The sequence below is a fragment of the Helicoverpa armigera genome, chromosome 13, assembly GCF_030705265.1.
Source record: "Helicoverpa armigera isolate CAAS_96S chromosome 13, ASM3070526v1, whole genome shotgun sequence".
In the NCBI taxonomy this organism is placed as follows: Eukaryota; Metazoa; Arthropoda; class Insecta; order Lepidoptera; family Noctuidae; genus Helicoverpa; species Helicoverpa armigera.
The window spans coordinates 4,450,269-4,476,533 of record NC_087132.1 but is presented as its reverse complement, the minus strand read 5'-3'; the positions used below and the strand labels follow the sequence as shown (position 1 = coordinate 4,476,533).

General features: G+C 35.2%; 1 protein-coding gene across 7 annotated transcripts in view; it reads right to left on the bottom strand.

Annotated features, from left to right (window-relative positions):
- Nucleotides 1–26,265, bottom strand: part of LOC110371637 (pyrokinin-1 receptor) — an 87,914-nt gene that overhangs the window by 35,531 nt on the left and 26,118 nt on the right. For 6 of the 7 annotated variants that reach the window (XM_064037566.1, XM_064037571.1, XM_064037568.1 and 3 more), the window contains exon 2: nt 9,239–10,051. In XM_064037566.1, coding sequence (XP_063893636.1) covers nt 9,239–10,046 — 808 coding nt within the window. In that variant the 5' untranslated portion in view covers nt 10,047–10,051. Of the gene's footprint in view, nt 1–9,238; nt 10,052–10,132; nt 10,254–26,265 lie in introns of those variants that run through there. The other variant, XM_064037569.1, reaches the window with a different exon arrangement.

The window sequence follows — 26,265 nt, the reverse complement described above, 5'->3', positions numbered from 1 at the left end:
ACAAAGCCGATGCAGCCTGTAAAATGGCAATTTAAGCCATTACTTTACGACATAAAAGCTCTTAACGCTCAGTGCCACTTGTTTATTACACGTACAGTAGTAATTACACAGTGATTTATTAATATTCATAACATTTGGCGAGACGTTTTATTCATGCACTTCCTAAATGACAAAAAAACATATGCAGGAAAATGGTTTCGTGCTCTCATAGAGGTCTGTTTGCAAAATCTTTATTTATTGCACAAGGTTATTTGCATAAGATAAGATTAGATAATGTATATCACTTTGCAGAGAGAACTGTGAATTCTCTAAATAATGTGGATGAATGGACGAAGATTTTTTGGAATATCAGGTGTACTGTGAGAGATTTACGAATGCTAATGTTTTCTGTTATATTCTGTTGCAAACGTGATCGGTTTTCTGTTTTAGATTATAATTTATAATTTTGACTGTTATCTTAATTTATGATGAACTTGTTATCAAACTGAGGTTAACGTTATCGATAAATAAATAACAAGCACTTATCGCAGATGCGATAGTAGATTGTTATCTAGCTTCCTCGTTTACAAAAATCCGGAACTTATATGGCCGAGGCCACAAAAAAGTGTCTATTTGTGACACATTATTGATTTAATATAATCCATTTACGATGGTAATATTGTACAAAATTAAACAAAAACATGTCATGTCTTTTTAGCATAAAGTCAATGTCCTGAATGAATTACGGTGTCCCGTTTAAATGTCACGTATTTACATAAAAATGTCTAATTTGCATTGCATAGGAGATAAGAGTCGTGAACCAATTTCCTAAATAGTTGCGATGCGGTAACTATGACACAATTCACTTTTACAATTCTGTTGCCAGCTAGAATTTGTTCGGTCGAGTCCATAAAAATTGTATAGAGAACATTATTTCATTTGAAACATACTTAGTATCATTGTTTTAAGCGAGTTCAAAAAGCACTACAAACAAACGCGAAAAATCAAGACTTTATTGAAAACTAAAAAAAGGGTGTAACATAAAATTTTATTCGATTCTGTGTTCCGATTTCATTTTTCCGATATTGGATGCAAGGAGCGCTGGTTGGATGGGAAAGCCGATATAGAAGTTATCAAAGTGAAACTCGAGTGTGCTTCGAACTGAAGGGATGTCCTAGTATATTCCGAGGTTATTGTAAGATGGATAAGTATATAAAGATACCCCTTGCAAGAAGTTATCAAGTGTTTATTTTATAAACTTACAAAGCGATCGTGGGACGAGTCATTTCAGCTTAAACGGGCTACCTGCGAATTTTGCATAAATATTTTCAGAGCCACTGAAAAGCTTCAATATTTGATCTTTATAACAGTAACTGGAATTTAAGTAGGGGTTGTAACCTTTTCATTTTACAACCCTTTTCACATTCTACGGTCTATTAAAAAGCAATAATCACGCTTCGGTTGTAATAGTAAAGGAATGTCTGTTAGCTATCATCATCATCATCATCAGCCTATCGCAGTCCACTGCTGGACATAGGCCTCTCCAAGTGCACGCCACTGTTAGCTATAATCTAATCTAATGCACCACTGACCTCTCTCCAAACAAAAGTGTACACAACGCTTGCCTACGCAGTTAATTTATTATACACACTATTTTCTCCCTATTTCTGGATCAATCAGTTCACGCATCCTTATAGATATACCTAATAACCGCGTTCGAGTTTTCATTTGTCCCCAAATAGGTACACCAAAATATAGGTACCAAACTAAAGAAACTAAAGGTACCTATTTATTGCCATAATTTTAGGGTCATTAAACCTATGATTGGTATGTTATATAATAATAAAGTCCAAAATAGATAAATCGTTATGTTTTTGAACTGTAATGGCGGCATTCGCGTGTCAGTCACAAGATTTGATTGATATGTTTGCGCGCGTGCTTATTTATTTATTTATTTATTTATTTATTATTTCAAAAATGTACAGTTTTAAAATAAACATTTCCCCACAAAACCGGTTTATCGGTTTGACTGTGGGTGATGAGCCGCATTGTTTTACATAAACTTATATAAATATACATTTATATTTTTTTTTAAATACTACAATATATATTATAATGGTATTACGCTACTCAATTATTTTATGAAAATACTTTTTTAACTTAACTTTAAAGAGTTTTCTATTATTTTCTTGTCTGATGTCTGCCGGTAAACTGTTGAGCACATATGGTACACGCTTCTTTAAAGTTCTATCACCAAAATAATTATGAACCCTTGGAACATTATATTTACCGGCAGGCATAGACCGTGTATTGTATGTATTTGATACAATAGATAAGTCATGCTCTTTCCTGCCGTGCTGATTTATGGCTAAGAGATATCTATGTTTTAAATGAACCGGTAAGATGTTACATATTTTAAACTAGCTTCTGCCCGCGACTTCGTACGCGGATCCTGTCCCTTATGCCAGCGACTACGGGGTCAGCAAAATCAAAGATCTGAATAGTCGCAATAGACGTGACCATAGGGATAAAAGTAGTGATTCTAATTAGTCCGCATTTAAGTTGTGTGAGGCAAAAATATTACACGTATTATTACGTAAAAAAACATGAAATAGATGACAAAGTCGTGGTGACTTAGTGGAATTCGTGGTGGTTTAGTGGGTAGAGAACCAATCTCTCAAGTATGAGCGTGCGTCTTTGATTCCAGGTCTGGCAAGTGCCTGCCAATGCAACTTTTCTAAGTTCGTATGTACTTTCTACGTATATTTTGGATACCAATGACCGTTATTTGGAGGGGATGTTAAACTGTAGGTTCCGACTGTCATTGAACATTCTTGGCAGTCGTTATGGGTAGTCAGAAGCCAGTAAGTCTTACCAAGGGGTGTTGGGTTGAGCTGGTAACCGGGTTGTGGAGGTCAGAAAAGCAGTCGCTCCTTGTAAAACACTGGTACTCAGTTGCATCGTGACTGGATGTCGACCCTAACATAATCGGGACAAAGGCTCTTGAGATAATAACGACAATAATAAGCACCGCAGGACATCTGAAGCTGATGACGGGGAGTAGTGACCCCGCGGGGCTGTATATACTGAGTTCTCCAGGGAGTGTATACTGTCCCCCATCTCCGGCCGGTCGGAGTGAACCATGACGGGGGTAGGTCTCACGCCTCTGGCTTGGCTTGGCCGTCCAGAGTGGAGTCGCTAGAGCAGGATTAGTAGCCCTGCTCGGAGGGTAGGTGCCTCATGGTAAGCACAGGGAGCGCGTAATCTGCGTTTAAAGTCCGTCGAGGTATCCTCACCCTTCAGCCGCTCATGTCCCTGTTGCCCTCTTGTTGCTATTCAGTGACTGGTTCCCGGGGGCCCAGTAAGTGAGCTGGCGAGTCTCCACCTGCCGTTTTTACATGTACCTAATACATTGTCATCCACTAACATCCCATCACAATAGCCCAAGTAGTTTTCGTCCATAGTTAGCAATAGTTTAGCACAGAACCGGGGATTGTCTTTTTTTAACGACGTCAACCGGGGATTGTCCTTGGGTTCATTTCTATAGTGTATAAAGGGATAATCGTCGGTTTTGTGTCACCATTTCATTAAAGTTGTCTCAAAAGGGCTTCAGCGTGTTGGCTTCGGCCCCACGTTTGCTAAAACGTCATATCTTCATATGCTTGATATAGTCTAGCAGGGCTCCTGGAGTTCCACATCAGGTGTTTTACATCTTCAATTTTTATAAGTCAACAGAGAATGCTTATCAGATTGAACAACTTTTGCTAAAACGTCATACCTCTATATGCTATAGTCTAGCTGGGCCCCTGGAGTTCCACATCAGGTGTTTTAGATCTTCAATTTGTATAAGTCAATAGAAAGTGCTTATCAAATTGAACAACTTTTGCTAAAACGTCATACCTGTATATGGTACAGAGAAGCTGGGCTCTTGGGGTTCCACATCAGGTGTTCCAGATCTTAAATTTTTTTATCTCAGCTGAAAATGCTCATCAAATGAAACAATTTTTTCCAAGGCACCATATTTGTATCTCTTATAGTTTTATTGGTCTGTTGGAGTTCTGCACCAGGTCTTCAAGTTTCGAAGATAAATTATAGCCTATATGTTGACCAGGCTTAATACTGATACAACAAAGAAAAAAATCATTGAAATCCGTCCAGTAGTTCCGAAGATTAGCGTGTACAAACAAACAGACATACAGACATACAGACATACAGACAAACAGACAGATTTTTTTTTTTGGATTTGTGCTCCATTACTGATTCTAAACCCCACCCAATTATTATTTTTTTAATATATTCAATGTACAGACACAGTTTTTTTACAGATTTATTATATGTATAGATGTATAGATAACTTCTTGTAATCACCTTTGCAATTTAATTTGGTCTTTTTTGTAACTAGTAACTTGAGAAATCTTATTTGTAATGACTCTATTTTATTAATGTAAGTTTTAAAGGTTAGGCCATAGCTGTCAAGAGCATAACTTATTATTGATTCAACTAAGGAGAAATACAGACTTCTTAAAATATTTATAGGAACTTTGTAACTTAAATGATAAAACTTACTAAGCAATATTCTTAACTTATTACAAATATAATCTATATGACAAGACCATGAAAAACTTTCATCAATTTTAACACCGAGATATGTAACAGAATTAACAGCTTCAATAGGCTTGTATTTACAGTTTTTCAAATCATTATGAAAGCATGAGTATTCATTCAAGTGTGATCGACATCTGCACACATTACGCTTGATAATAAAAACAGACATATTATAATCATATTTCCTATACTAATATTATAAACGCGAAAGTTGGTATGTGGACGTATGTTGGTTCCACTTTCGCGCTAAAACGACCAATTTATTTTTTCATCAAATGACCTCTCCCGCTTAGGGAGTTTTAGACTCTTACTGACTAAAACCCATATCAGTATCCAGTTCCATCCCCAGTATCACTCACAATTGGATCAACTGGATAATAGGTACTATATGTATACATTCATGTTCCTATCTACAGGAACATTCACACTCCGCAAATAAACGCAATTTCGAAATAGACTGCTTCAAACAACCTTCTTTTTATAGAAACTAGGAATAGGACCTGAAATATCGTGTTTGCGAATTGCACCCAATCACTGCGAATGGTAATGAAATCAACAAAAACATGCTTTAAGAACGGTTTCAATTAAAAATTGAAAAAGCATTATTTTATTATTAGGTGTTTCTACCCAAATTCTAGCAGTATCTACTTTTATTACCCTAAACATTTATGTGTACCTGTTTATGAAAATACCCGAATCAAATGGCATTTTTTTAGATAAAGCAAAAATTACATCTTGATTGTAATCAGTGTAATCTAAGCATCAAACCACAAAAGTGAACTGCCAAAAATCGATTCGAATTCATACATTTCGAGTCACGTCGAATTCGATGGGTTTGCACGCTAGCCCACTACAGGTACAGTCGTGGACATTAGTAGTTAAGCTACTTGCCATCGTTCGTATTTTTGTAATCAGTAACAAAAAATATATTTTATCTCGGTAATTGAGATTTATTAATTATAGAGATTAAGTTAAGTTATAGGTCCGATTATTTTATTAAGAATTTTCATCATATGCCAACTCGGCCATGTTATGCACATTGTTGTTTTATTTTAAATAAATTGTATTTTATTATTTATTTCCATTAAAAACATTTTTTTTGGATCAAACTTTGGAGGTCGTATTACTTCTGTAACAATTGAAACTACAAAATAACGATGATATGAAAGTGGCTTAAGCGCGTGTACGTCCGTGAGTGTACATCAAAGTATCGTGTTTTATAGCTGTAATTCACTATTGTAACGGCTTAAACCATCAAAATTAATGGCTGCAAATTGACCAATCAAGCTCCCCAATTTTTTCTTCTTTTTAACCAACTTTGAAAAAACAGGCTTTAATTCAGCTTTATTTTAAAATATGTATTGTTTGTAACGATATTTATAAACCATTCAATACATTTTATCAAAGACCTTTGGGTATTTTTTTCAATGTGATAAAACCATTTAAATACACAGAGAATGGCGAGTTGTTTTAATTGTAGACGGTGAACCACCCGCGTGTAACAATAACGCTAGCTAGACGGTGCCAAAAAATCTCCGACCATAAAAATCATACTTATATATACTACACGGAAACGGTTTTAAACCTTGCGAAAGTTTCTTCATGAAATGCCATTATCGGATCTTATTATAAAAGTAGGAGAGAACCCATTTCATACAATGATATCAAAATAAAAATGACAGAATATACTTTTCTAAAGTAGAAGAAGAAATAAGACATTTGTTTTAAGAGTTGAAGCAAGATAAACTAATTTAATTAAAAGTTGAATATTAAAGCTTCGTTATGATAAAACTTTTGTGCAACATTGTATTTATTAGATAATCGTATTTACGTAATATTGCGTTACGTGAGTATTTGGCACTATACTCTGAAATGTTGAATGCGGCTTAGAATAAAAACATTATAAATATTAGTGTATCAACTAGTACATAAATAATATAATTTGTGAGGTGATAACCAGCAGGCGTCATGATTTTCTCCCACGGTGCGGGAAATTTAAATCATCACAATAGCAGTTGCAAGCTTGTTTGTCTCACTGCCCCACTTTAGTACGTAATTATACAAGGGTGATATCACCTCAAAATATAATAATATCATTTTACGCACGCGCTTTTAATAAGTAGGTAACTTCCGTGTTGATAAATTCATTGTAACAATAGCATTCGAATAATTTAGAACAATCAAATAGAATTCTTTACCAAAAAAGCAAACGATAAAAACACATTGAATGCTTGTGAAAACGAAATAAAAATAACAAAAACATTCAGAAGAAGAACACGCGTAAACTACTTAGCAATATGATGCTCAGTAAAAAAGCACAAATAAGTTGTTTCCTGTTTCCTCCTCCGCAGAAAATCTAATCGCTATAGATTACATCCGTCGACTTTCCTCGTCAGAAACAACAGCAATACATATGATAATACCGTACAGTCACGGATACTAAAATAGAAAGGTATGGCCCTAATTCTATTAGGCCTACTGGGACCCTTTATCGCGGCCCTGACAGTGGCCCTGACTGCCACAGTCCACTAAATATATTGGCCCAACATTGTCACAGCTAAACCCTCTTTTATTTCAATAAAAACTTCTTATTCTCACAAGACTTTATAAAAGAAATAAAAAACTATTCGCTTTTTATTTTTCCCGACTGAATATTCATAAACCAAGGGATAAAGTTTATTTCGCTTTGAATATTTTACTAGCATTGTAATATTTAAAGTGTATGAATATATAAGCCTCGAAGGTCTTATGTAGGTATGTCGAAATCATCCGGACATTAATTTGCTAATCTAAAGCAGAATCACAATGAAATGAAGCTTTAAAATTTTATTAAATGAATATTCAGCTTTTGTTATACTGCAAGTCAAACCAGAGAATAGGATTTAGAGTGGATTACATTTTGATTATTCCAAATTAGAAGGAACATACAATGGGTAATTTTAGCGGATGCTTTTATTTCAAACGTAATACGTATTAATTTATGTTTACTTAAATTTAATTTAATTTCACCCGTAGGTTCGTCGTACCCTCATGGTTTCTAAAAGTCAATTACATTTTATATAAAAGAAAACGTAAACGGTTAACTAAATCTAATAGTTATTAGTACAGTTAAGTAGTTTTCCGTAAAAGGGTAGACGAGCAAATAATCGGACAGTCGTCGGAAGTCAAACAAACCGAAACTAATACAATTTATCGACAATTTGGCTCCAATCATTTTACTTGAGTTCATATTAATTTATCTTTTTGATTTACTACCCTTGGGAAAATATAAAACCACGGAAGAGGATTGTATGTGATATAATTAATATGTTACAGGACGGCTCCAATGGGAGCCCGATGAGTTGTCTAACCCGGGGTACCCTTGTGACAACCCTCCCCGATCTGTTACCCCGGTACCCTTGTAAATGTACATTTGAAATGAAATACTGGATTATGTTCAGACCATAAGTTAGATAATGTTTAGTTTAGCGTAATTGTTCGCAGATGTGGCTGGCACATTAAACAAATCTTTACGTCTGAAAGTAATGGCTGCAGGCATTACACGAATTTTACTTGTCTAAATTCCTTAGGCACGGTTAATTTTTAAGTTAGAACAATTACATTGAAGCGTACGAAATAATAAATTAGAAATTTTAATTTTTCCTCGTGCGGTCACTACACTGGCACTCATAAATTATTCATAACTGTCGGAATATAAATGTTTAGACATTTGTAATTAATAAAATTAAAAACAATATTGAGTGGAAGAATATTATGTATAACCTATTCAAGAACTTTATTGATTAAGTATACTTTAGCTTTAGTGTATTCTGTTGCGTTCTAGAAACTTTTATAATATTATAAAGACCTTGTGACGGGCTTGGCAATAATTCCCCTTTTGTTCTTTTACCATTCGAAGTACTAAAATAACTCAAGTAGTTGAGAAGGTATTTGCCAGTCAGCAAGTTGGTAGCGGGGTAGACAGTGTTTTACTTTTTTTACGCACATCTACAGCTTGTAGCGTGTAGCAAGTATCGCTCTATGTAGTACAATGTAATTAGGCTCTTACGTCCGTCGGTCAGATTTTATGATACGAAATTTTACATTAAATATTTAAATTATATTATCATTATGTAAAGCGATAGGTACGCAAAAGTGCACAATTTATGTGTTGTGGTTGTTTTAAGCACTTATTTTGCGAAATAGGCCTACGAGGCTGAACACCAACTTAAGAAATATTTCTAGTCAAGGTTTCATCATAAAGTATCAATATTATAACGTTATTTATATTATAACATTAAATAACCTATTTCATAAATTTTAATTTCTGTAGACATCAAGGTCAATTTTATACCAATATGACAGATCATGGCAGGAGATATCTTAATAACAATTTAATTGCAATTTGATTATTAAAAAACTTCGTTTGCATAAACAGACTATTAAAAACGTTTTCGTGCTTTATCTTTTAGTTTATCATATACCTAGAGGTTTAATCTGCATTCAAAACGAAAAACTTTCTAAATAAGACTCGGCATCTAAATACGTTTACATAGTCTTCGTCTACTCATCCCTACACACTTAGAATATTTTAAAAGAAAATGTTTGCTCTACTTCTCTAATGACCCTACGCACATAGAAGAATCCACATTACTGTCTAAGTTGTGTAACTTACCGAGCATTCTGATGACTCTTCTTTGTGACGCACCATTTCTGTACTGCATCTGACCAGGTCTTTCATTGCTCTCCACTGACAGCTTCTTAACGGGATGCAACACTCGAGAGGTCCGCAACTTAATGCCTATCAACGCGTACAACACTGATATCATCGACATAGGCACTACGAAGAACACGAAACTAGATATAACAAACACTTGATGGACCCCCACACCCTTCACTGTACACGCGCTCACGTTCTGCCCATGATCCACATACGACACTATACCAAACTGCATCGCCTGGGGCACGGCGGTACACAACGCAAACACCCATATAGCTATGATGAAGCGCACGGCTCTTGACAGCTTGGACATGGTGTGCGACATGAAGGGTCGACATATCGCTATGTACCGCTCCACCGTGAACGCTGTTATTGTCAATACTGTCGCGTTGGCTGACGTCTCTGACGCCAGCCCGATGGCGATGCAGTGCGCCTCGCCTAGCGGATACGTGTCCGGGTTCCATAATCTGTGCACTTCAAATGGTAAGCCACATACTAATAATATGAGATCTGATATTGCTAGACTGAACAGGTAAAAGTTGGTGGCGGTGTGCATGGAGCGGTTCCTGGCTATGACCACGCAGGTGCTGGTGTTGCCCAGGATGCCGGCCACGAAGATGATGACATATGTGACGGTGAGCGGCACGACCAGGTCGAGCGCGTACTGCTCGTCGTAGGCGGCGGGGTGGCTCGTCACGTTCGTCGTGTTCATCACGAACGGATCTTCATAGTCGTCGATGCTCGGGGGCGCTGACAATGTCATTTTACCTGGAAACAAGACAAACTTGTTTAACAAACTTCAAGAAAAAACTCATAAAATAAAGCGGTAGGGTAAAGTCCGATGCGTACCCGGTTCGGCTGTTTATTTATATTTATTAACACAGTTAAAATCAGTACTGGCATAAATTAATTAACCCTATGATTAAAAACCATAAATACGAGTAAGTTGGTTTGTTCACACCGCTGTAATAATATTATATTGTATTTTAGTCATTGTGGCTTAGCTGCACGTAAACATCTTGAAGGCCACGTACTAATTGGCCGTTAACGCGACCAAATTAATGATTAAAACGCTATTAAGTTTGTTGGTGGGGTGGTTACACACGTGACGTAATCGATTTTCTAATTGAACTGCCTCCAAGATAAACTGATAGCCCAAAATGTTGTAGGCAAACTAAGTTAGCAATACCTGTAAATACAGCTTAATCGGACAGATCTAGGGGTCACCTCAATTAACTAAATCTTTTTTCTTTTCTATATTTTATTAATCACAACACATAAATCCGTTATAAAAAAGAAAAAGAAAATCAAGGCTGTCTTTCCAAAAGATGCAAGTCATTCCAAATATATCTCGTTTTATTTTTTTTTACTGTGTTAACTTTTTGGGTCTTAGCTAATTAACAAAATACGACTAGAAACTCAAATTCGACAGGTATACTTAATTATAAGCCTATGTAACTTTTTAAATACGCACTTGAACTAGATTTTGGTTATGCAAACTACTTAATGTATTGCCTAGACCGCGGGAGTCCGTTGCGGATGTAGTTAGTAGATATTAATTAGATATGCCTACGTGCCACGCATGTAATAATACTTTCGATAGTAGGTATAATGCGTCCTGTGTCTATGGCCATATAGAGGATTCCAAGGCGCACCTTTCATCTAATCTAGTTCATGCATCTAACAAACACAGCTCTCATTCGCATCTACAGTTAAGAAACATTAGAAATTGCGTTCAAATACACTAATAATACTTATTTATTTATCGTCTAACTTTGTAGGATCTCGTTTCGCCTTAGGGAAATCAAATAACCCGAAGGTACTCTTAAGGCAATCAGCTAATAACGAAAACGAAAAGCAATCGTATTTCCATTGGGTAGATCGCGTACGTCCAATCCTATCAACGGATTGCGTCTCAATATTCTAATTAGTGACCATAACGACCTTGCCCTACTGTAGTAAAATACTCAAAATATAAGTAAAATAAATCTAGCATTTTTGAAAATCAGTGACATATGATTCACCGATATAAATAATTTATATGCATTACAATTGAAACCATAAATCATAACAGGAAAAAGTTAAATATGTATTGACGTATATAAATTCTCGATACAATAAATAATGATGCAAATTAGCTCGATTTCAAAATATACTTCTGAATAAAATGAGTCTTCTTTGACATCTTTCCCTCAAACAATTTAAAATTAATGTCGATTGTAAATATGACCGTCTTCAGGACACAACGGAAAGTTTTAGGGGAACCACACTAGAGCCTACCTAGGTCGACTATATCATAAAATATTAGCATGTCTACCGGTAATTTATGTAAGTCCTTCTAAATAATTTAGATGTTGAATCTGTTGTCATCATTTAAATTAAATACTGCAACATCTCGTAATGTCTCAGCTTTATAAATAAACATTGATGGCTGTACTACATGTGAACTTGAAAACCACTCAAACGATTTCTTAGATCGTGTATTGATTGTGTGTGATATTCATTTTTATTCAGCTGACACGTTGAAATGTGTTATTTTGTAGATTTTATCTACACATAGATAGGTTTAAATTCTTTAAACCAAATTGTGTAGTGTATCTTTTTAGTAAAATATATATAGTCAACCATTCGGAAATGCCAGCTCAATGTGTCAATAATCCGTGTATTTATTTCAAATCTTTTAATTTAATGTATTCATAATATAACACGAATAAAATTAAATTTGCATTTATTTTTTGTTCGATTCTTGCTTTGCTTCCTTTTACAGTATTTAATTTCAAGAACATGATGATAACAACCGATAATCGATATCCCTTTAGGCGTAATTAGCATCAATATTACGACTTCATTGTGTTAGAAATAACTCTTATTATAATATCCCTTTGTAACCACGAACAATAGAGTTCTGATCATAAAATGTTGTTAATATTGTAATCTGAATCCCATAATTAAAAATTTCCTACGTCATTGTAATCAACACGTGTCTTTACACACGATTTAGACAAATCGGTAAGTGAACCTACTCGGTTTTTACCCGTTCTCAATTGTAAACAATCTTGGCTTGTCTCATACACGAGAATTAATAAAAAAGAAAAGTAAATTACTTTACATTAATCATTGTTTTTGTGTTTTTGACTAATAACTTTAAAATAAACTCATTTACGTGAAATTACAAAATAAGCGACGTCACGATGATCGGCTAAATAGGGATAACCAATCAAAAACAGTGTTCTTAAAAATTATGCACCTCAATTAAAAAATACTAAGACGAAATTAAATCAAAAATACTTTTGTTTATTGAAGAAATACTCAAAAGTATAAATCTTGAGTTAAAAATGATTTAAAACAGGTTAGTTTTTTAAGAGTTTCCTTCTCTGTACGAGATATTCTTCGTAAAGTTATTTGTTATTTGACCAAAACATGATCATCGCTATCTCACAATGTTGTAGTTCGATGTCCGATGTCATTGAATGAATGATTGCTTTACGCATACACCAAAATAACAATCGATTCCTCAATGTCTTTAAATTAATTGAACCGAGAGGAATTATTTTTAGATCATCTCTATTTATATCTATGTGTTTTCTAATATGTTATGTTGCTTACTAAGTTTAAAATAGTATGAAAATTTACCTATTGCATTGTACTTTGCACGGCGTTTTTGTCGTAAAAATTTAGAAAGGAGTACAAGAAACAGGATGCATGTCTGGCATATCTTGTGAATTTTTCCACTGATATATTTTAAAATAAATAAATACTAGTTGCTGGCTGATGATAAAATTAAAAATAAAGGAGTGCTCAGTGCGGCCAGTCCGTAAACAGTCGTAACCCGTCAGTTTATTAACACACACTATAATTATCACAAAGTGCACGAACTGGTTTCTTGGGTAAATCCAGGGCGGTTCTGGAATTAGCTGGGCGTCGTATAAAAATGTCATTTATACGAGGTACGATACATCGAAGTGGACAGGACGATACAAAAAAATACACGAGATTCAAGATACCTACAACAAACAAAAGCTTTTAAAAAATAAAGTTAACTTTGTGCACCGAAATAAATGCGAGTTTACCCTGGCTTGCCACATGCATACTAATTAAGAACTTAAATTTTGAAATAAAATGTTTTTAATCTGGCAACATTTTTTTTGCATCATTTTATATTTTATAACGTAAACACGCTGTCTCCAAAAGTATCGGTTCAACTTTTTACCAGGGGTTGCTTTTACCGTAAAAGTTAGTAGCAGGCGTCCTTACTATGTTAACTTACAATATATTGATTAAAACATATGCTGATTTACTTATTCGTTTTCTGCAAACATGCTGCGTAAAACTTAAGCTTTTTGTCCATATCGACGTCACTAGTAGTAGTAGTGGCTACGTGAATGTAGTACGCAAGGCATGGTCCTCAAATGTACGAGTAGATGTATAAAGTAACACATTATGGTGTAGCGATCCTTCCTACTACACTTGGCAACCGATACCTCGAATATTTCTTTATCCATAAAATATTTTATCATGTAAGTACCTAACCTAAATGTGTTTCGGGAATCCCTTAACCCCTTATTTATCGACGATGGCTCTTTGGGGACTTAAGGTGCAAAGAGATACTAAAATTATGACCATCCGTATCTTATTCTATCGGTTGGCAAGTAAAACTATGGCCAAGTATAAGTTGATATTTTCCCGCGAGAAGTTATTCCTAGGGCTTCCTCACAGAGTGGCTATTTTTTTGTTGAAATAGTCGTTGTAATATTTGTTACCTATGTCCAATATTTTTAATCTTCTATCAAACGCGGAAAATGGTGCATTTACCAATGTATTTTTATTTAAATCTGTTATCACACTTATCACAGTTATTTCGAGTTCTGATAAATCGGACAAATCAAAGGCATTTGAAAACAAAATAAAACATTACAATCTGAACGTATTAGTAGTTCTTTCTCCGTAAGTGAACTGTCAAAATAAATCAGTATTTTTTGCAACACGGAATTAAAGTCATAAAAGGAGATCATTCAAGTCTCGAACAATTTGTACCTAAAAATGAAAGTGCCGGCCAAAAGAAAAAAATAATAGATTCTTGTAGAGAATAATGCCCTGAAGATTTTTTACTATTACAAGAATCGTCTACAATTAACCCCCCGGCTGCTATTTGACTTTGAAAATACCAAAAAATCGCACAATGTTTGGAGCATTACATAACGGCCCCAAACTGGAGAAGGCAGCCGCTGCCTTCAAAGGACTCCTGCCCAACCTGGGAAGTCATCAAATGACTTGGGCTGTGGGGAAGTCAGACACTTACAGATTAAAACCCATCATGGGGAAACCAGGGTCGCGGTAATTCTTTCGAACAATCCCGCAGCCCCAATAGGCTTTGTCCCCGCTAAAAATATCGTACGATTCTTGTCGAGGATGTCCTGAAGATATTTTACTAATATAAGAAACATCTTCGGTTAACCCCCAGACTGCTATTTGAGTTTAAAGTGTGAGAACCGTGAATAAAAAATCTATACTTGAATGTTACGAGAAATAACGTCCACAGTATTTTTTAACTAATCGAACGTCTACGATATACCCCCCCCCTCCTGCTACACCGAGTAGACTTACTGATTTAAACCCATCATTTTCCTTCTGATAATGTACCAAGGCCGCGGTAACTCCTTCGAACAATCCCGCCATAACCCTGGTGGGCCCCACTGGGGTTTGCTGACTGTCTGAGGAGGGCTTGACTTGTCAACGCTCGCCGCCGAAACGGGCCTCTTGTCTTCAAGGAAGCGGAGGGACGATAAGCCTCCCTAAAGTCACCGCCCACACCCAACGCGCGTGGTGTCTTCCACGTCTACCTCAGCGGATGTGATGAGAGGCGCGAACTCTCAGTTATTGCACTGCCTCCTTCTCTGGCATGCTGCGCAGAAGGAGACGAAGGCATCCCATTCCTCCTCGCCCCTATAGATTTTCCTTTGGCCCATAGTGCCTCCGTCTCCTTGGAAACAGCAGGTGTCGGTGGCGTGCATTGTTCACGCCCCTCTCAGAGAATCAGACAACCCCAGGCGACCCCCAAAACCTGGTGGGGCTTCGGGGTTCGAAAGAGTTACCGCGGCCCTGCTGCATGGTCAGAAGGAACACAACAATCAGTAACAGGCTCCTCGGTGTAGCAGGAGGGAGGGGGGGGGGTATATCGTAGACGTTTGATTTGTTAAAAAAAAACTGTGGACGTTATTTGCCGTAACATTCAAGTATAGATTGTTTATTCACGGTTCTAACTTTAAACTCAAACAGCAGCCTGGGGGTTAACAGAAGACGTTCCTTATAATAGTAAAAAAATCTTCAGGGTATCCTCGACAAGAATCGTACGATGTTTTTGCGGGGACAAGGCCTATCGGGGCTGCGGGATTGTTCGAAAGAATTAATAATAAATAATGGCGTCCACGGCCAATTTCGGCCAAGGCGCTGTTCTCATTTTAAGGAGATCAGCCAGCTGCGCAGGACATATTATAGTGCATGAGCATTTGCGCAGACACAGGTGCACTCCCTATTCCTTCCCTCTCATAACCCGATGGGACGGCAATCCGACACGACCGGAGAGAGATCAGGCGCAGATCGACATTTACGTGCTCTCCGATGCACGGGTGAATCAATCACCAACTTCCAGACTGGCTGGGGCTGCTTTGTGAAAGTTTAAGAAAACCCACAAAGCGATTTCGGCCCGACCCAGGAATCGAACCCGAGACCTCGAGCACAGCAGCCGCGCTTGCAACCACTAGACCAACGAGGCAGTTTAAAGAATCGAATGAGTCGAAAGAATTACCGCGGTTCTGGCTACCCCATGATGGGTTTTAGTCAGTAGGAGTCTAACTTCCCCACAGCGAGAGGGGAGTCATTTGATGACTTCCCAGGTTGGGTAGGAGTCCTTTGAAGGCAGCGGCTGCCTTCTTCAGTTTGGGGCCGTAATGCAATGCTCCAAACATTGTAGGATTTTTTGGTATTTTCAAAGTCAAATAGCAGCCGGGGGGTTAATTGTAGACGATTCTTGTAGTAGTAAAAAATGTTCAGGGCATTATTCTCTACAAGAATACATTATTTTTTTACTCTGGCCGGCACTTTCAGTTTTGGGTACGAAATGGATGATCTCCTTTTATGATCAAGTTGAAATAATCATTTAATGCTATACCTGTTCTGGTCGCTTATTAAAGATAAAGAATTCGAGGTTATGCCTGTTTAAAATTAAATTATACTTGTACACAAAAGTAGATCAATCTGTATGATGAAAAAAAAATACCCGTATCCTTGACTTTGTAACGGGATTTTTTATTGAACTAGGAAAATCGTCTTGTTTGATTTATTTTATAATCTTCTATACTCCCCCTAAACACTATGGGATCTTAGCAAGATATTTCATAAAAATATAACCCTTCTTGGCAGTTGGGTAAAAATAATGGCTATATCGGTCCACCCGATATTATGAGATGAACTTTATCTAACCGAAGTATAAGAACGAATTAATATTTACAACTATTTAAATGGCCTACATGTTAAAGATCAATCTATCTAAAAATAACTTTACTATGTGATCATCAAGTAGACACTTGACCCACAATCATTCATGTTGTAAATCGCCCAAATCCATAATTCAAAGAAGACACAAAAATACTCGTATATACTCGGGGTTGTGCAGTAAAATAATAAAGCTGATCAAACTATTCTATAAAGTAAGAAAGCGAAGAGTTTGGCGGAATATCTTTCAAAGTGTATAAGATTTGATGGCTCCGCAGAAACCAGGGCACGGTGTTCCGACATCCGACAAGGTTATTCGGCTACTTTATTTAAACTTGTTTCAAAATAATACTGGTTATGTTTAACCCTTCGGTAAGATTTAACTGCTCTACTAAAAACTAGAGCAGTTAAGTGTTGCAAAGTTGACAGTGATTGAGTTATGTATGTAGATATGTACTGACAAAGATAAACGAAATTAATTAATCATACATTACACATTCGATTTCCTCATAAATATTTAAATCTTAATAAAAATATATTAGCTCAATGCTTCCATAAAGGTATTCAGGAATTTTATAAAGAAATAATCTATCAGGTTTAATATCAAAGTATTTAGAATTTTCCCGGTTTATTTTTAAATATTTTATTTATAAAACATACCCCGAAACGAATTTTGCAGATTCATGTTCTATAATTAATTTTACGAACACAGCGAGTCTGCGACTGAACATGAGATGGGTGTAAATAATACGAATTTCTTTGAAATCATAATAGTAACAATTGTTTAAAACCGTTCCCTTGATATGGGTAAACAGAATCCTCAGGACCGTATTGACATTAGAAGCCATATTTTCTTATAAAAGTAAGATTATGTATGACAAATGGTAATATGCTAAAACAGTTGTAATCACAATCATCTGTGACATTAATTAGCCGATAACATGATTTATTACTACACATGTTCCGAAAGCACGATTAAAATTTTAAGTAAACTGTAATAATAACTGAAAACTTGATATGTTTTGGAGACAAACGATTACAATCTGACTGTCGTAACAGCCACTATTTTCGTATAATATGTAACCTAGCAACATAACTATGAATACATTTCCTAGATACCATCAAACCTAATGAGCAATGTCATTCGTTAATTTATTCTACATTGATAAAGGAAACTGACTTCACTACGAAAGAATTCTAAAAAATGTGTGTCGGCTAATTTTAAGTGATTAATATTGATGCCACGCTTTTAATTTTCATTTTTTACACAAAAAATTATAAAGTGAAATCGTCAGACATGAGCTTTTGATAATTTGTTTTTAGCTTTTTTCTTACCAATGAGACATACTTATTTTTGGAAGTCCTGGAAAATTGCAACCTCAGCTTACAATGTTACAATCGTCATTCTTGATTCAAGGAATCTCGTACATTTAATCTACGTTTTCATTACTTTCTACCTATCGGATTTGAGTCGCCGAAATTGCCGCACTTAATGAGAGTAACATAAAGTAATGTTTGGAATCGAAATCGAATCCAATTAAAGTAGGGGGTAGAGGTGATCTCGTTCAGACATCTAGCCGATCACCTAAACCACTGCCAGACATAATAATAAGGTCAATATACTTTGCAAATTACGAGATAAAGTTAGCGTGGGTTTATAACCGCGAGCAATAGATTTGGGTCAGTTACAAAACTTAATGTAACCAATATTGTGAATGCTGTCTTCATTTAAAACAGACAAATCACATCAGTTAGTCATTTAAGCAATTTAATTCACAAAACACCAAACTGGATCTCGGTCAAGCGAATATTCGATAAAAACAAAATATAAACTAAGTAACTAATATTATTTGGCCAGTAGTCAATACTAAAAGATACGACACACGAGAAACGACATCTGCCTGAATGAATGTTCACAATCATCCTAATAAAAGCTTTAAATAGAAAGTGGGAAGGAAATAAGGAAAAAACGGGAGACAACGGTCTCGTAATAAGGGAAATAAATAAGGCAAATATGAACACAAATCTAAGGAAATGATATAGCACAAAAGAAAAAACATGATCCTTGTTTATCAATACGCTACTATCATAGTATCCTGTTAGACGTAAAAACGATTAGAGGGTTTTATCGTCTGTGTTGATAGCCTTTTGTCCCTAATAACATCTTATTGGCAGCACTAATCCAGGGATTGTGCTCTAGGAGTGGCTATTATCAGCCTAAGCTTAGTGTGAATAATCTATCCCTATTGAGAGGACCTCGCATGAATGTACCGTTAATTTCACGAAAATGAAGTCTTTATTTGTAAACTTAGGTTTTAGAAGGTGGTTCAAAATACATAACACAGATAGTCCCATCTATGTCTTGCGTTGAAACGTACAAATACATGTCATATAACCATACAGTTAACAGTATTTTTAGTTACCTGCAAAAAATATGAATTCGTGCATTCGGTAGTTTTATTTAAACAAAGAATGTGATGCCATAGTAGACCCATGTCCAATCGCTGACAGGTGATTGATTGATTGATGAGGTAAGTACATAGCATTTTTATTTTATAGCCGTGTACTACGAATTGATGTTTTTGTTCGTAGACAATAGCTTAACATCTTGTTTCCGAAGTCTTACTTTGGAAACAAGATATAAAAGCAGGATGAGAGTTGATTTTGAGGTAATCTGCTGTCAAAAACAATAAATTAGTGTTGCACGTGGAAATTAATGTTTAAAATTTATGAATATTATTAAAATATCGTTCCGCTTTTTAATTTACTTACTTGATTTGAAGGTTATGATTTTGGCACTTTTTAATCAACAATTTTCCTTATAATGCGTACCTAATTTGAAATTTCTATTATGTCAGTAACACTTTTACATTATCCGAAGGCCAACCAAAAACCCAATGTTATGTTTAACAAAGTATCTTACGTAAGTTCCAAGCGTTTACTCTCCAAGGGAAAATGTTTATCCAAACCAACAAATAAGTATGTATAAGGAACTGAATAATTTATGCTAAAGTTTTCTCTATCAATATTCTGGGGCTAGCAGCCATGAGTTCGGTTTCTTACGGCGCCTGAAACCATGTAGTTTGTAACTATAATATATTGATAATGGAAGAATTCGGATCACGTTACACCACTATGTGTCTGTTCTATTTTTTCCGAAGAGATTTATAGTTTTCCCTTTAAACAAATTATTGAGTAACGAAGATTCGTTACATTTTTACGAGTACTAGGGATAAGTATAGTAAGTGGTACCGTACAAATATTGATGACGCATATCTTGCTGAGACTATAAAACGGTTTATTTTCAAATATTGGGACGGCGGTTGACCTCGTATATTTTGTTTCATAATCACATAAACAAAATAGTTTTAGACATTGTACCTGACTAAAAATCATACTATAATTCTTGACTAAGTAGACTGCTAAAATAATAATTATATAATTTTTAAGCAAAAAATCATATGATTTCAAACATGCCAATTAAATTATTTATGAGTACAAGCATTTTTTAGATAAACTTAAACACATACATACAGTTTCCTGATTACGAGAACTGTTCGCCAATAAAAGTAGACAGAACAAAACGAAATCAAACCGGCTTTTGTGGTTAACTAATAAATTACTTATTAATATCTATTTAATTATTAGGCCTGTCATTAGGTTCGCGTAGAACACCGCTATTACATGTAGAACTAATCGCGTTTACCTACATATAGGTACTTTGTGTCCTACTACACAAAGTACCTACCTATATGTACCTACTTCTGATTTAAAATATTAAAATACTTATGATTTATTATTTATGTACCAGATTAAAGAGATAACAGCATTGGAAGTGTTCCATTCACTGGCTAAGCACAAGCATAAGTTTTTGTGGAAGCATACGATTTTCAAAATAACGATGACATGCACAAAATTGAAACGTTTCCCATCACAAGGTATGATTGATCGATTGGAATTTCATAAAGAGCGACAGATTTCATACCTACCGAATAATTTAAATGGTGGATATTATGATATATGTCAATATCTAATTATATCGCGTGCCTAATTTGAATATTAGACGTGTTTTACCGATACATGATCATTTTAGCAGACCCTTGTAATTTAATCAGCATTTTAATGATAAAAATTGTAATCCTGTTATATTCTAAGAATTCCTAAGGTTTAAACTCATGACCTGTAAATAGGTACTGTTTGGTTTAAATCTTTGTTTTGGAAAGTTGTAATCCAGAAGTTCCACAGTTATTGCCTTCAGAATGTTACTTAGCGAAACGTCAACAACAGCTGGGAACCGAACCTGCATCGGGGAGAATAAACCGATAATAGCCGCGCAGTTTATTTTGTAAAGCGCACTCTGGTGTTGCCAGTTCAGAAAACATTTCCGGACGGACGCAGCTTCTGAACGCCGAGGAAAAGGAAGCTGTTAGATGTTTATCGCTTTTTAAGGGTGCTGAAAGTAGCGGCTGAATTATTTTATGTCAATATTTACTGTATTGACTTCCCCTCTGAGCGATAAAGTGGCTATGACCATCTAGAAAGGACAAAATATCGTTAAAAATTATGACGATAACAAATACGGAGAGGCGTAAAGTCTGTCACATGAAACATTAGAACATCACTAACAGACGCTGATCCCAAGGTCACATAACATTCTTGGAGAGCGGAAAAACTGTAAGAAAAACTCCCGCTAAGGCGCGTCTCTGCCCTCCACTCAACAAATCACTTGAAGCCTCAGATTTTGTGAAAGCAGTCGAGATAAAAATATAAGTTGGGTGCACATTTTATCCGAGTAAACCCAGAGATTTTAAATTAAATTTTTTCTAGCTGTAATTAGACTGTGGTCAAAAGAAATGTTAGGCTATTTAAAAACTTGAAGCACTTACGTTAACAGTTGTCGATATAATAACTAGTAAAATATATATCTACAAATATGATGCACAAACAAGGAAGTAAACACTGAAATAAAAGCCGATTGAGATTGATGGGACAAGCTGACATATTGTGTTAAAATGAAACTATTTGGGTCAGCAAAGTAAAAGGACCAATAATATTTTATATAGCTCCTACATTTTAGCAAATTAACTGGGAGAAAAACAGACCATTTATTTCAAAACTCCGTGTGCAAAACACATAAAGAGGCGTCACACAAGGCTTTAGTTACCGCGAGTGGCTTTTTGACAGCTGAAAAATAGCCCTCCTTTAAAATGAGTGCCAACGCGCAATTTTAGAAGACTGGCGTTTATGCGACACCCAACTTCGGGCGTTGTTGCTCAATTTCATTTCTCCAACGCATACCAAAAAACACATTAATCTTAATGATAACTTAGAAAATAAATAAAATTTTATGATAGCTATAATTTACAATTATCATTACATAACATTAAAACTAGGTAATCATAAGGTATCGTGCGTCAATCAAAATAAGCCTAGGGCACTTGGGCCTGCTGACCTTAAAGTCTAGATTTGATGCTATGGTAACGCCCATTCTGAAATTAAAAAATGCGATTTATGGTCATTATGATTTAATAGCTTGTAAGCTGTTATTAAAGAAATGTACTTTGGTTTAAGGATGACGAAAGTTAATTAACTCAATTCCACAATCTGTCACATATGATGCATATCTGATTAGCAAATGCGAAATATTTTGTTTTTGATCAAGAACCCCCAGCTGCATTACTTAATATTCGATAGATACTTAATACATACAATGTTTTAAGTAAACATTAAAATGCGTCAGTGCAAAATACATAAAACCTGTATCACGCATAGTTTACTGGTCGTAAAGTTAAACGCTACTTGCATTGCTATAAATACTATTACTATGTATGATAAGAGCATTAAAAGTTTAACATCTGAGTACCTGCACTCGAGCTCTATGAATCCGGGACGTGTATGAAAATGAATTTTTATTCTAAATATGAACACTAAATTAGCAAATTATACAGTGTTGTGAGTGTAATAATTTTATTTTTAATTAACATCAAAATGTTCTTAGTGTACTTTTTGGGTAATTTATTTCATAATTTTGTTACCCTGTTTTTGTGTGAGAAAAAACTAATAGTTGTAACGGTTGCCCATGTAACTGGGTTGAGATGGTCAGAAATAGGAGCTAGGCAGATATTATCTTAAATTGCCCTTACAGACTTACTGATAAACCTAAAGACACTATGCAAAACTAATAGGTACCTATTCTGTACAAAAAAACCGCTGAGCGTTATTGAAATTCGCGCACGATATAAAACAAGATGGATCCAAGTAATAGGCAGTTTGTGAGCAGACCTTTGCCATAAAATGTAACACCATGGCACAACACCCTTAGATACGCCTATAAAAAATATTATATAAGTACTAACTTCTTGGTATATGTACCTCGTATGAGCACTGACGTCCGTCTTATGGATGCAGGCTAAGAATAGAAGGGTGCTCTATGGAATGTGACTGCCGGCAATAACGCGGGAAGTCAATAGTGTCAACCTTTCCTGTTTTGTTGCAGTGTTTAAAGAACTTAGAAAAATAGCTTGAAAAACATATGAAAACCAGCAGTTGGCAGAAGGGATTTGTCACATAATTGTCAAATTAATAATCGGTCATTTTTGTATCAGTAAAAATAAACAATAGTCGACCGAGTAAGAAACAATAATCCTTCTTACTAACATCTGATTACTATATGCTTGGAACTGATCGCTTTTAATGGTGCAGAGACAAAAGCTTTATCCATCGGAGAAACGTTAAAAAGTCTCGCTCGAATAGAGCCGCGGGCACATCTATTAGGATTGCCAGACCGATGAGACGCGTGTTAGACGACAAGGAAAGCTTCTGTACATACATACATACCATTTTTGTCTACTTTCGATGACGAGGGTCGGATTTTTCGTCGTTAATAGCTATACGGTTTGTTACATATATTTTTGAAACGATTTATGATATTTATCTATGTTTAGGCAGACACTGTAATACGCTACACGTGTTTACTCATGTCAGCTCAAAATTATAGAGCTTTTTATGTTTACGTTTAAAAAACACAACCGCAACATTATCATTAAGGACATTATTTTGTCAGAAAATTGGTAAACAAACACACAAATAATAACAAACCCGATACTTTAATGTTATCCTTCTAAGTAAACTTTGTTGGAAAAACAACTTCTTGTAATATTTCTAAAAATATGAGGTAGAGGAAAAAATGCTGCTACCTGTGTACTGTACGTACGTCAGTATAAAATGTTATTACATTAGCAGTTCACACGAGCCAATTAAGCAGAAGGGCTCTCGGCCAATACACTCATAACCATTAAGTGTATTGCAGGTAGACAATAGTTCGAACCTAAGGTCCACTTCAGTCTAAGGAATAGGTATTCATACAAATTAATTCTGCAGACACCGAACCTGCCAGACTGTCTGGTATGCCTGAAAAATTACTTCAATAAGACGAACCTTCGACTGGACAAATAAACAGTCTATTTTTCTATTGTTTAGACAGCAAATACTTATACTTTTATCTATAAAATGTTTACGTTACGAAAATACTGAGTACAGAAACATTTATTCCTCGATACAAAAATAATAATTAAAATTAACATAAAATAATAACATAAATTCAATATTTCATTTAATTGGATAAATCTTTCCAAATTAACACTTCGAAGACCAATTACAATGCGTGATATGAATAAGTTAATAATTTTTGCCTATCGTATTCACAGCATCATAATTAATTTCAATAAATTCAATAATTTTCACCGTACACGTAGTTCAATTTTCAACAGCGCATAACAAAAGAACGTCGCAAATAAAAATGGTGATACCACTTTTCTTCTTCAAAACCGTTCTGAGATGATCCCAGATATATGGAGGTGCGAAACCTTAGTGCAAGCAATATTTCTGTTTACCCCACGAATCAATAAACAGGCGGCACACTGCTATCGAACTTGTTTACATAGTGAGAAGCTCTGCAACTGCTCAATAGGAAATGTTATTCATACTCAACGCATATTTATTCCGACTAGAAACACGTAAAAGGTAAAAAAAAGTTATTTGTCTCAATTCTGTTGCCATTATGCGGTTCATTCTTCTGTGTTTCTATATTTTCTTTTGTTTTTATTCTTTTTACACTTCGTTAGACGTGTCATGTACCTATTGATTTCGTATTTATGTTTGATGTTTTTCAGGCTTTGAGCCCGTTGAATCTAGCGTTGATTGGCCATTCATAAAACTCACTAACTGATCTGATATAAAAATGTGTACATTTAAGTTAGTTTTAATGACTTCAAGCTCATCATGCTATGGTATTCGTGGCTCTAAAGCAATATATTTTTTGTTGTGTGTGGTATTCGAATGATTATCTTATTATTCGAGTTGTATTGTAGTAACGTTACGCTACGGTAAATTAGCAAATTATTAGAAGACAGATGTCTGTCTCTTTGTAACTTGATTAACGAAACACCAAATAACAAGATTACGTAAATAATTGAACTGACTGGCGGCCGACCGACGATCAGCCTTACTATTTACAAAGTATGTATCTATGATACTTAAATTGTATGGAGCATTCAATTTTGATCATGTTTGATCTCCAAATGACTAGCATCATAATAAATATTCATAGGGTACTAATAATCCCACCCAAAACAAAAATGTGAAAGACTGCCAAGTTCGATAATATTGTTCCATATACACATACCTCAGTTAAAAATAGTTACTTTTTAATGATGTTACTTGGCAAGTTTTCATACACCTTGTTATAAACCTACTAAACGCAATGAATCAAGTATTTAATTTATATTAAAACTTGCCAAGTAATCATCATTAAAAAGTAACTATTTTTAACTGAGGTATGTGTATGGAACTTGGTACTTATTCAGATCTCACTTCTTTTATAGGCGAAGCATTCCCATATTATCGAACTTGGCAGTCTTTCACATTTTTGTTTTGGGTGGGATTTCATTTATTTTGTAAGGTTGTTTATTTTATTTTTTCTTATGATGAAGTTAGTTAAAGAAATGTCTCATTTATACTATTTTTAGATTTTTAATATGCACTATGTTTCTTACAAAGAAATGAACTAGATTAACTAAATGGACTAGATTTACCAACTGACTGACATGACATGTTATCATATATTATGTTCGTGGATCAAAGTTACACATTCGTTATTTTCGAAAGTGATTCACACTTGGCCGTTTTCAGATTTTTACTTTACTTTGACTAAATACAAACCTTTGTACCATTCGAAGATATATTATATAAATATAGATAAATTTAGTTCGTTTTAGTTCCTTAGCGGTATAAATTTACACCGGGTATAAAACACCTTCATTATTTTGAAACCGACTCACACTTGGCCATTTTCAGATTTTTCCCTTTACCTTGACATAAAGACCTACCTCCATGCCAAATTTCAAGTCAATACGACCATTGGAAGTGGTCTAGGTTTTTGATGAGTGAGTCAGTGAATAAGTGAATCAGTGTATAGTAAAAATAGCGATTTT